The 12,453-nt window shown below is 35.6% G+C and overlaps 1 protein-coding gene across 4 annotated transcripts; it reads right to left on the reverse strand.

Annotated features, from left to right (window-relative positions):
* Positions 1 to 2,561: 2,561 nt before the first annotated feature.
* On the reverse strand, positions 2,562 to 11,255 carry LOC101248213 (proteinaceous RNase P 1, chloroplastic/mitochondrial). 4 transcript variants are annotated; one of them, XR_003247426.2, is made up of 9 exons: positions 7,046 to 11,255; positions 6,862 to 6,951; positions 6,593 to 6,774; positions 6,362 to 6,482; positions 5,827 to 5,895; positions 5,493 to 5,622; positions 3,445 to 3,585; positions 3,238 to 3,357; positions 2,562 to 3,006 (listed from the first exon to the last, which is right to left on the reverse strand). XR_003247426.2 is itself a non-coding variant. In XM_010325112.4 (8 exons), exons 1-8 carry the CDS (start codon positions 8,477 to 8,479, stop codon positions 3,305 to 3,307), a joined length of 2,220 nt encoding a protein of 739 aa, XP_010323414.1. In that variant the 5' UTR covers positions 8,480 to 11,255; the 3' UTR covers positions 3,049 to 3,304. The 4 variants fall into 4 exon arrangements, 2 of the variants coding, with proteins under 2 accessions (XP_010323414.1, XP_004242933.1); XR_742291.4 differs by having other exon boundaries at positions 3,238 to 3,585; XM_010325112.4 differs by lacking the exon at positions 2,562 to 3,006 and having other exon boundaries at positions 3,049 to 3,357.
* Positions 11,256 to 12,453: the final 1,198 nt, after the last annotated feature.

Raw genomic sequence — 12,453 nt, forward strand, 5'->3', positions numbered from 1 at the left:
ATTTTTATCCTTTTAATTTTAATATCTTTTAATTAAAAAATAAAAAAATAATTTTCGTAAAATAAAAAAATATTATATGTTTTTTAAATTTATGATTAAATTCTGACAAAAAAAATAAAACCATTACCAAGAAAATATGAATGAATAACTTAATACTTTGTGGAACCAACAATGAAATTGATAAAACTAAAATTAATGATATTCCTTTCTTGAAAAAGGAATAAGAGAGAAAATATCTTTAATATAGCAACGTATTCAATGATAATTATAATTGAAAATCTAAGAAGTACACGCAATAAATTATGGTTCCACACACTAACCCAAGAAAATAGCTAGAAAAAATATCTAGAAGCGTCTAGTATTTATTTGGGGAACTTTTATATATAGCGAATTAAAAATAGTTTAAACTCACACCCCAAAAGTTAGCTCAAAGGGAGGAGGATTGCCCAAGCCTTATAAAGAGTTCACCCATCTCGTTAATGACCGATGTGGGACTTTTGTCATTCTTTAACACCCCACCTCACGCCAGTGCTTAGCATCTGGTGCATGGACAATTTTAATTTTGGGAACCCCAACATCGGGTGAGACGGACCCTACTCTGATACCATGTGAAATTAGGTCTTAGGCCTAACTCACACCCCAAAAGCTAGCTCTAAGGGAGGAGGATTGCCCAAACCTTATAAAGAGTTCACCCATCTCATTAATCACCGATGTGGGACTTTTGTCATTCTTTAACAAAAAGAATGAGATAAAGGTGGAATTGGATATGAATATCGGTTAGATAATTGTACATTATACATATGTATTTGTATATACGACAAGCGAGACTAGGAGATGAAAAGAGAGATGATCGAGATTGGGAGAGGGGGGAGAGAGGCGAGGGAGATTGGGAGAGAGACGAGCGAAAGAGTGAAGAGAGTGGGAGAGAGGTGAATTGTATATGTATATAATTGTATATTATACGTATGCATCTGTATATATGACAAACGAGATTGGGAGAGGGAGGAGAGAGGCGAGTGAGATTCTGAGAGTGAGAAGAGAGGCGAGTGAGATTCTGAGAGTGAGAAGAGAGGCGAGAGAGAGAGGGCAGAGAGTGGGAGAGAGGTGAATTTATATGTATATCGATTAGATAATTGTATATTATACATATGTATTTGCATATTCTGGTGAATTATACATACACAAACATGACTAATTATACAAACTCGAAGTCAATTCACGTAATTAATATATAATGTTAGTCGCGAGTGGTAATTATAGCAAACTATAGCTATGATGAGTAATTAAATAGTATAAGTTTGCTTAACAACGTAATTTTTCCTTATTTAATAATTGTTGTATTTATAATTAAAAACTTAATGTTGTAATAAAAATGAATATGTTAATATTATGTAATTTATAAAGAATATTCTAATAATTTTCCAGTAAATTTACTGAGAAAAAATATATAATATAAAACAAGAGAGAATTGAACAACAACAGAAAAAAAAAATGATAATTAAAACTCAACATGATAGAGATACACCACAACTTGCAATGTCACAAATTTCTCATATTTTTTTTTTGTTTAAACCCTGTTTTCATATTTTTAATGTATTTTAATGGAACATAATTTTTTAAATCAAAAGTTTTATAATTTAATGGACCAACAAACATAGAATTTTGCTTTAGACTTTGTAAAATACTTTATTATCTTACCTTTACTTTTCATGCTATTTCGGAGAAAATTTAAATGCCATGGTTTGTGGAGCTGTGTCTAGCCAACTATATGATACGGTTTGTGGAGCTGTGTCTAGCCATCTATATGATATGAGTTATGAGTCAGGGTGTCAAAAATGAATCCAAACATAGGTAATTCACCTAATTTGCTAAAAATTTTAAGGATTGGGCTCAAGATAATTTGAATTAGGTTTAATTTCAACTCATTTAAGCATAACTCATTTGAAGATAATCCTCAATTGAGCTCAATTCAATCTCCAATTCCAATCCGTTTTAAATCTTTTTATTAAGATATATTCCTATATTTGAGGTATGAATTATTATCTATTTAACATCTTTTAGGGTTTATCTAACCATTTGTTACTTAAAAAAAAAACTTGACCCAAAATTCAAATTGTGATTATAAAGGTTAAATATCAATATGTTAAATTATTGAGAATAATCGGTTCAAATTGGGCGGGTCAAGACCCAACCCGTTTTTAGCCCATTTGAGCCCAAAGTGAACTTGGATGGGTCAAGACCAACCCAACTTCTCTTTTAACCCATTTTGATATTCTCAATTTCAATCCTACCCGCCCATTTGAACGCAAAGTGAACTTGGGTGGGTCAAGACCAACCCAACTTCTCTTTTAACCCATTTTGATATTCTCAATTTCAATCCTACCCGCCCATTTAACACCTCTAATATGAATATGTGACTATTACCTAGGATATTGTAGGTGTTTCTTAGTTTTCTTGATTCAAGATTGAGTTGTACATCTTCTCTCTTTAGGATACTTAGTTCTCACATATTCACTACTTATGCCTTGTGGAAAAATCTTAAAAACTCCTGCTTCAAGGCACACCATCCAACTGTTCTACCTTATGCAAATAATTTGAACTTGTGTTTCAAATATGTGTTTGTCATACATTGAGACAGGTATAAAAATTAATACGTCCGTAATGACAAATAGGTAATGTACAATAGGAGCCCACTGAAATGGAGTTCGAAGAGAATGGAGTTTACACAGACTTTATCACTACCTTTGCAAGGTAAAGAGGTTGTTTTTCAAAGACCTCGGGAGGCTACTCCGACTTCATCCCTGATATTCTCATTCCTAATCCTAAACCACTACTCGCATGTGAATAGAGTTGTAAAAACTTGCAACGACATTATTTCGTATTTTTGTTTCAACTAATTCAATTCTTATCCAAGGGCCAGCCCAAATGCTACCTCTTTAAAGAAGTGGCTTCCATTACAGGTCGAGTCCAAAATCAGTTTATGTTGATTCCAATTATTTGTTGCACCTGACATACATATTTAGAAAGAAAAAAAAAAGTTGAAGAAAATTATTCACCATAAAGACTAATAAAACTACTTTTAATGCTGGCAAAAATCATACAAAGTGCTGTTATAATAAGAACCCCAAGACAAGCCTTGCCATCCCATTTCTTTTCCTCCCTAATAACAGAAAACTCCTATCTAATCTACATGGCAGAAAGATCTAAGTTAAACTCTTGTTCAAGTATGTGGTATACCTACTGGAATAGAGGCTGCTTGCACCATCTTTTGTGTCAAAAAGGTCCAAAGTCCACACTGAAGAGTTTATATTTGGAAATCGACTACGCATCTCCCTAACTCCTCTGCGGCCTTCAGTTCTGGAAGAATGGAACAATGATCTGAGGTTATTGACGGTTGTAATATGTTTTTAAGACTTCTATACATCTCTTCAGGTGCATCCTTACCCCGACAGTGGCTGCCGCGCGTTTTTCCTGTCACCTTAACTTGATTTTTCCTTCTTGTGCTTGACTTTGCATCTCCCTTGTTGTGAGGAGAGTCTGATGACGTAGGAGGGCATTTGTGAGTGGGACCACCAACATTTTTGGCTGCATGACATTGAGATACAACAACTCTATGTGAAAATGTTATATACAATTTCAACTCCTTCGGGAAAAGGTATACAAGACTATGGATTGCTATTGAATGAAAGCAATGGTGCATATAAGGTATATGTCTCTGTATACAAAACAACGAAAGTAGAATTAATCCGAGGATCGAATGCTTTAACAATTAAAAAATCTTGGACATTTGTGTGATTAATAAAAATGTTTGATTTTACATCCATACATGTCTTCACATCTTTATCTTGTGATAAGGATGTAAAAGAACATGCACGTAGACCATTTAATATGTAACCATGCTCTTTTAATGTACTATACATTTCTTCCAATTCCAAGGAAAGAAATAGCACAATTTACTCCGGAAAACTTGATACAATCAAAGTTTATGGAGCTGGACATAAAGAATAACTGGTAGAAGCACCAAATCTTTGTCAAAAAAATACAAATTGCCACTTTCATGACGCCTAATAGACACTCTGTCACTGTTCCATAACTATTCAAACTTTAGCAGCTTTTCAATACGAAAACCAAATTTGGATATAATACCCCTAATGAGAACATGGAAAAACTGCAGCACAGTGCATTGCAGGTCGAAACTTTTACATATGAAACTCAAGCACTGTGCTGGAGTTCAAAAAAAATTTCTGAAGTTTGAGATGTGCGGTCCAAAATCCAAGAAAATTCATAGAGTTTGAATTGTCTCCTTCTCAAACTCCAGGACAATGTATTGGAGTTCAAAGCATTTTGGACAGCAGGTCAAGGTGGTCTAGCTTGGCGATAAAAGGTGCGAGAAGTCCAAAAATTTCAACCACTCTTGCCAAGCAAGAGAAAGGCGAAATACATGGCGTTTGCAATATTAATATTGTGTACATCTCAAATTTAGTTTAATTTTAGTTTAATCTTTTCATTTGCTTTAACATCTGATATTAATGTGCAAATAGCCTTTGCAGGCATTTAGTTTTGATCGCTATTATTGTCGTCATCTTAACATGGATCTTTGTATGTACTGGTACACTTTACTACTTTTGTATCTCAATGTTTTCTGTTAATATGATTCCCTCCCCTCTCTGAGTCACTCATCCTAGATAATAATTGATATTGGAATCATGTTTGTTGCAGGCCTTGCTATATTAGTGAACAAACTTCCCTCAAACTTAAGGTAAATTCCTGGACTTTGAACTGATAAAAGTTCAAACGCGGTCAATTTTTTCTGCAGCAGTTCAAACTCCTGGAAATATGTTTTCCTGTAATTTGAATTATGCAGTTCAAAATTCAGGGAGATAATACAGAAGATGAAGATGCAGCTCTCTGCCACTTTCAAACGAAGAAGTTAGATGCAGCTCTCTGCCACTTTCAAACGAAGAAGTTAGATGCAGCTCTCTGCCACTTTCAAACGAAGAAGTTGAGGGAAAAATGATCTTTGTAACTGAAAACTGTTATTATGTATCAACATTTCAACCGGTGGCTGAACACTACAAGGCGGACCAAAAAGTGATCAGCCCCTGGCATATTTACCAAATATTCTCAAGCAGGGTAATCTTGGTGAAAGCTGTATATGACACATCAGTTTATTTTATATATTGAAAATTCATAGGGTTGGGGAAGGGAAGTTTGAAAATAAAGCGAGTCTGAAGTCTTTGAGTCAAAATCATGCATTCAAATCCTAAGGCTATATACAGAGTCGTCTTTTGATATCTATCACTTTACGCTAGAAAATAAGAATAAGGAATGGGGATCAGTAAGATTGAGAAGATCACATTTTCAAGATGTACAAGGGATGTTTGAGATATTTGAGCCAAATTTGGCACTTAGGCGACTTGGCCAATCTGTCAGATTTCACAAAAGACTATCTTCTTATATCAGTTTACCCTTTATTGGTAAAAGGCACTTACATATGTTTACTCTGGAAGAATCTTGATGTGCCATAGGTGAATTGGCACGCCTAATGCACAGCCACGTCCTTTCCTCTTCTGATTCAAGTTCTGAGGCAATTGGTACATGCCAGTTTCCTTCTTCCGACTCCTGCAGACATAAAGGAACACAATTACATTTAAAGGTTTTGATAAATGACAACATGTACACCAATTTTTTAATATGTGCTCAATCTTGAGTACACATTTTGTATCTGCAGATAGATAAGAAGGGCTGAACTATATGTGTATTTTGGTTTCATGAGCATATTATTTGTTATATAGCAGAGCATATCAATTAGAAGGTGTTACTGACCTGAATTACAATAGAACATGGAGGCGGCATGTGAAATACTGGACCTGTTTCAGAGAAACTGAAACGCACCTTCCAATAAGAAAAAGAAAATCCTTTGTCAGATAACTGTGAGAAATTCAAGTTTATATGATATTAATGCATATGCAAGAGGAGATGGAGGTAGCACTTAGAAAGGTAAGCTAAGAAAGAGGGATCACTTTGCTTTACGGAGAGAATATAAAGTCATATGGGGAAAAAATAGTTATGATGGCTAGAGGAGGTAAGTTAGAGAACCAGTCAACTATAGGCCATTTGGCTCCAGAACCTTGTTCTGCTTATACATAACTCAATACCCATAACTAACTCCCCCACCCCAGATAATTCCTCTTTATCAATGCAATATAGCATCAATCAAACAAGAGGAATATATTTCTGGATAGTTAATTAATGCCTTAATTTACTTTGAATCCTATGCATGACTGACTGTCTTGTTACATGCATATCGGAAAAAGAGATTCAATATTTCATGCAGGTATTCCTGAAGTGTAAAACTAACCTGATGCCTTTCCTTCCATTTTGGGAAAAAGTCATTTCCCAGAAGTTGAAATAAATGGTCCCTCATCTCATCATTGGTCACAAGCAAGCACCGAAATTTTATAGCTGCATACAACCAGTACCTGAGGAAACAAGTTCATTTCCCACTGGGATGAATTAGAAAAGAACTCAATGCAAGGCATTAAGCATCTGCACCGAAAACTACCTAGAAATAAAAGATTGCAGGTCTCACCAATCATCATTTGACCCAGTAGGTGTTGCATAGATCGCATCCGCATTTTTCCACTTCTCTACTAACGATCGATTGAATGGTTCATCCATCTTATCTCCAGTAATACGTCTATTGTGCAGAACTATTAGCGGCCACTTTTTTGAAGGAAGCATCTGACGAATTCCATTGACGACAGCATTGACCTGAATGCAAATTGTCTATTAGAGAAAGCAAAAGACCTGAGCTTTTGAAAAAAGTCATGTTCCATTAACAAGGCACTCAATACTTACCTTAGATGGCCTAAACTTTCTTTGGCTGTAAAGACCAACATTTGCACCATCAATAACAGCTTCAAATGGTCCATAGTAATCAAGCCATCTCTGCAGTCATCAAAATATGTTTCACCCTCATAAGAGACACTAATGATCCAAGAACAACTATTAACTAATCATCAGAGCAGTTAGTAAAACATACTTGAAATTTCTGGAAGCTCGAATTTCTCTCTCTCTGCGCAGCTATAGAAGCAACTGACTTAGCAAACTTTTCAGTTTCTTCTGGATCAAGATCAATGGTCACGAGCTTCTCGGCACAGCATTTGCAGCAGCCATCAGAGCCAACGATTCCATGTGATACAGTCCACTTTCCATTACCCAACCAGCCTTGTCCATGCCAGCCACCACCTCCATTTTTAATAGCTTTGTGTATGGATCTTACATCCCATTTTCTTTTTCCCACCCTTGAAGCTACCTTGCTGTTGAACCACTTGTCAATCAAATCTGCAGTAGAAGGTGAGACTTGTCGAACTCCTTCTCTAAGCTTATGTAACAAATAGTACACTTTTTCACTCCTTTCAGCTTCTATACTTACTTTTAGAAGTGCCTCCAGCTCAAGTTCCTCCGGGTAGATACCATTCTCTAACATGTGTTGTTCAACTATAAATGCCTTGTCGACATCCCCGTTATTGCAGAAAACAGATAATGCAGGAGCATACGATCGTAGTTTGGGGTTTATTCCATCTTCTTTCATTTTCTTTACAACATCAAATGCCATATCACCATTCCCTAATGCCATTGCCATTCTTGCAACAGATGTAAGGGTTGCTTCATTAATTTGTACCTTGTCTGAGAGCATTTTCTCATATATTTCAAAACCCCTTGTAAGTGCATAATGTCTTACATCTTCACTCACTTTAATTCCATTGTCATCATGTCTCACACTTTTTGCACTGCTCTTCATAAATTGAACAAATTCATCTACAGTGGAAGAGCTCAACAAATGTGAATCATGCTCAATTACTTTGTCATTAAGGCTAAACTCCTGTTCATTGGGAGCATTCAAAGTCCTATTAACACTTCCACTTTTTGCTGGGTGAATGAGACCAGTAGCTGCAGAAGCACAAAGATAGAGAAGTACAGCATAATGATACTGTCCCATTACTATTCCTTGTAGCAGTGCCAAATCATATAGCTTAATTGCACTAAGTACATCCCCTCTTTTTGAGCACATATCTAATCCAATCCTCAATGTAGAATCAATTTTACTCTTCTTTGACTCCACCGCCTTATTATTAGAAGTAGTAGTAGTAGAGCTCCTTCTTTTAGGTTTCAATTTTGCATTTCTATCTTTTAGAACAACTCTGTTGGCACCATTTTCCTGACCAGAATAAGATTTCTTATATTTGGGAGTAAAGGATGAAAACCCAGAACCATTTTCGTTACTATTAGTTTTACCATCTCTTCTGGTGTGTGAAATTTCTTGCTCTGTTGTCTGTGTCTCCACGTGAGTGACATGAACGGAAGATGAAATTCTTGGTAGACTAGTATGAAACTTGAAGGGGTTTAGTAAAATCGTTGAAGAATAGAGTTGGAGTTGGAACTGAGTTGTTGGTTTGAAGGGGATGGAGGCCATGTGTGGCCGTTACTGAAGCTCTATATTACATTAGGATTAGGACACATGACTATCTTCACAACAGGATAAGAGTGTCTACACTCTTTTTACATTGAGTTGCTCTTTCTCCCAAAATAACAAAGAGACGACAAGAAAATAATTAACGGAAATCTACTTAATCAAAACACCACTAAATATAATATAATGCTCTCACCGTCTTATTTTATATGAGTTGATTTGATTTGTAATAAAGTTTTTAAATCTTGTGGTCTAAAATAATTGATAAATTCTTAAGTGCTTATGTTCGATACTATGGTGTTGCGCTGCTCCACTGATGCCACCATGAAAATCCCAAACTTTTTTTGCGACTTCAAATCCAAAAATTATTTCCTTCAACCCTACAAATAGAAAGTTATGCCTCTTTTGTAGGGTTTTAAAATTTTTTTTTGAAGTGTAAGAGCAAAGGAATAGAACTTACCTTACGTTTTTGTTTCTCTAATTTTTCTTAGTCATTGATTTGGATGACAACAATTATCTTCATATTTTTTATTAGCATCATGAGTAGCTAAGAACCCCCGTTCAGGGGGCTCTGGATACAATGATTGTTGACTATTTATATTAACAATGAAGTTGGTTATCACTTAAATTACTCTCGTATTCTTATATTACTATTTTGATGTTTGATACTCATTAGAATAAATTTATTATCTTCTCTTAAAAAGATAGTTTAATGCTCTCTGCATTTGATTATATCTCGCTCAATGATGTAGTTTGACTATCAATTGGGATAGATGATTATAGCTTGAGAGATCATGATCATAATATTAACCTTGTAAATTAATAATTTGATAACCATTTGAAATCCATTAAAGAAATACTAAGCATGAATTCTTAGTTACGCTGCAGCCCTTATTTTTTCCAATTATTGTTAGCATCCAATTTGAAGTGAGTTGTTGTTACTTATTCTTAGTCTTAAAATCTTGCATTTTTTAAGTTTGTATAAAGCAAACTTTTGTGGCACACTTGCATTAAAATGTGGGTAATAGATAAATTTGATTTAGAATAATCGTAAGTTTTTTGAGTTCGATAATCTGAGTTTGTTAGAGATAATATATTACAAGCGCGATCACGTATACTTCCAGGTGAACTTGAAAGCAACAAGATTTTTTGTGCCGCTATCGGGGATTTTAAAATAAGTCTATATTTAATTTATTTTAAAAAAATCTATTTAGTGTTCAAGTGTTATAACTTGATCTTAGTTGTTCCCTTTTGCAGGCAATTTAGAACATTGCATTGGATAAGAAGAGAGAGCTTGTGGAGCCATTTGCAAAGCTTGAACGATACTTACATTATCGGAGAAGAAAAGTGACTTTGTAGCACCCGATTACTCTGCTAAAGATGAAGCACATGTAAAGATGGCAGCAATGATAGTTCGTGATGTGGCAATACCACACGCTATTAATGCTACTTTCAACATTAAGAGACCACCACCTACTATAAATTCGAGCTTAAACAAAACATGGTGTAACTGTATTGGGCAATTCACTGAACTCCCTCAGAAGATCCTTAAGTACACATTTGAAACTTCTTGAAAATCAGTGATACTTACTGTTAGAATACGTGCATCCACTAACAGTCAATGGATCAGGTTTCTTGACACGCTCAAAATAAGAACAACTGTAAAATAAAGGCATAATATCAACACAAGAAGTTTACGTGGAAACCTTCTTCATCAAGGGAGTAAAACCATGACCTGTCACACAGGATTTCCAACCGTTTCACTAGTCTTCACAAGCAAAAGTAAAATCGGTAACAAAAGAGTGAGAAAAAATTATTAATCTCACAACCAAGAAATAACTCTATTTCTTGAAGATCCTAAGCAAATATGACTCTGCCCATAAGTTATCACCACAAGACAACTTAGAATTCAATAAACAACACGCAGGTTGCCCATTAAATCACCACACAACTGATGATTTAGACTTTTCTAAGCAAAACACAGGTTGTCCACTAAATTAGTTGAACTTAAATACTTAGAATTCACTGACCAAAACAAACTGAATCCTTTATATGTTTTAGGACCATATTACAATTTCATATCAAAAGAAATACTCCTAAGACAACTACACTATCAGCACTTTCGTTTGAGTTGCTCTTCAAAATATTTCTTTTCTTCAGATTTCTCAGCCTTTGCAAGAGTTCTTGAGATGCCTTTTCAAGTTGCAAAAACTAAGATTATGACTATTGGATATTATGTTCATATGAAATAGTCACAATCCTTAAAGCATTGTCATAGGCTGAGGTTTCTGTCGCATCTGCTTTCTCTGTCAGAGACTGTGCACCAACTTTTTGTACTTTTATCAGTTGGCAGTGAAAAGTATACTGAGCCAAGAACCAGGTTCCTTCATAAGGTCCCTGAGTTTGTCAAATCATCAAAACTACAAATAACAATTTTTCCCCTTTTTTGATGATGAAAAGCGATACACTAATGCGTCTTACATTTTCTTCCCTCTGTCAATATACACACACACACTCTAGTATCTTCCCCCTGACAATCACATTCCAAGCACTCCATGATTTCTCCTTTTGGCCACAAAAAGAATTACAGTAAACCAGCAATACAAGTAAGACAGTCAGGTAAGAGCATAGCCTTGTGGCAATCAAACAAGAAAGAAAACATTAGACAATAGATATTAGACAGAACAAAAAAGGAATTAGATTCATTGCATAAAGATAGCAGTCAATAAGTTAAATTTAAACTGGTTTCAGAGAACCTTGCAATTTTCCACACAAAAAAAACAAACAGGGGTGACCACAGGAAGGACTATGAGAAGGGAGACTGATGGGAAAGGGACTGAATGATGAAGGTAAGTATAGCATTGGCTTCATCATTGTCCTTGATTACTTTTTCTTGCAATGCATTAATCATGATCATCAGTTCTGCATTCTCCTTGTGCAGTTCTTGAACTTCAGATGTACTAGGTCCCTCAGTCTGCACCTTGAGCAGCTCAACTTTAACTATAGCAATCTCAGCATCTTTGCTGCTAACTCTCATGGTGATTTCTTCCAGTTCATGCTTCAGTTGGTCCTGCTCTGCTATTAATTGAGACAACTTACTCTTTTGATTTCCCTTCCCTTCAATGCATTTGCATTCAACTAGAGTGGTCTAAGTAAATGATTGATTAGCAGTCCCCACCTATCCAACACCAAGTGGAATGTTCAGATACTTAAACACCTTTGTCAAAAAGTACCCATAACTAATTTCATGCTTGCCCTTTCGTTCAATCACTATCTTGTACATGTGTTCAAGAATTAGTGCAGGAAAATCCAATGGTTCAAATTTACACAAGGATTCCATGATGAACAAGTCAGTTGAGGTAGCAGAGATCCTCTTCTCTATTTGAGGAAGAAGATTCTTGTTGACAAATTCAAATGCCAACTGATACTCACCCTTAATTAATTTCTTGGGTAGCCCAACACATCGAGTTGTAGGAATTTTGGAATATTCCTAGACAAATTCAACAAAACAGGTCCTTCCAACCACAGACCTGATCCCTTCTCTAGGTACCCCCAAAATGTTTCCAAGTAAATCCTCATCAAGATCGGCACTTACATCCCCTACCCTGGTGTTGATACTCTCATCATTGTTGAACTCAATATTGTAATAAAACTCACGTACCTCTTCCTCGTGAAGAACCGGAGACTTAATGTCAAAAGGTGCATCCATGACTGAATAAGCACAATGTCATGCAAAGTGTCCATCCCAGGCCTCCTAATGATGTTCATATCAAAAAATCTGCCTCCCAAGACACTTTGTACGCGCAGATTGTCAACAATTGTTTACTTGTTGATATCTTCATCCTCCACATTTACCTGCGGACCAAGTACCTGTTCAGACATTGCAGGTTTCACTTCAGGAATTTCTCTCTTCCTTTTTCCTTTACCCGTAGTACTAGCAGTTTTCTTACTTGACGATAATTGAGATGTACCTTTGG

This window comes from Solanum lycopersicum, chromosome 7 (assembly GCF_036512215.1).
Source record: "Solanum lycopersicum chromosome 7, SLM_r2.1".
Taxonomy (NCBI): Eukaryota; Viridiplantae; Streptophyta; class Magnoliopsida; order Solanales; family Solanaceae; genus Solanum; species Solanum lycopersicum.

Coding starts and splice junctions, on each gene's coding strand:
- LOC101248213 (XM_004242885.5), bottom strand. CDS start 8,479: ATGGCCTCCATCCCCTTCAAACCAACAACTCAGTTCCAACTCCAACTC. Junction 6,952..7,045: donor CGAGCTTCCAGAAATTTCAA/GTATGTTTTACT, acceptor TGATGACTGCAG/AGATGGCTTGATTACTATGG. Junction 6,775..6,861: donor GAAAGTTTAGGCCATCTAAG/GTAAGTATTGAG, acceptor ATTTGCATTCAG/GTCAATGCTGTCGTCAATGG.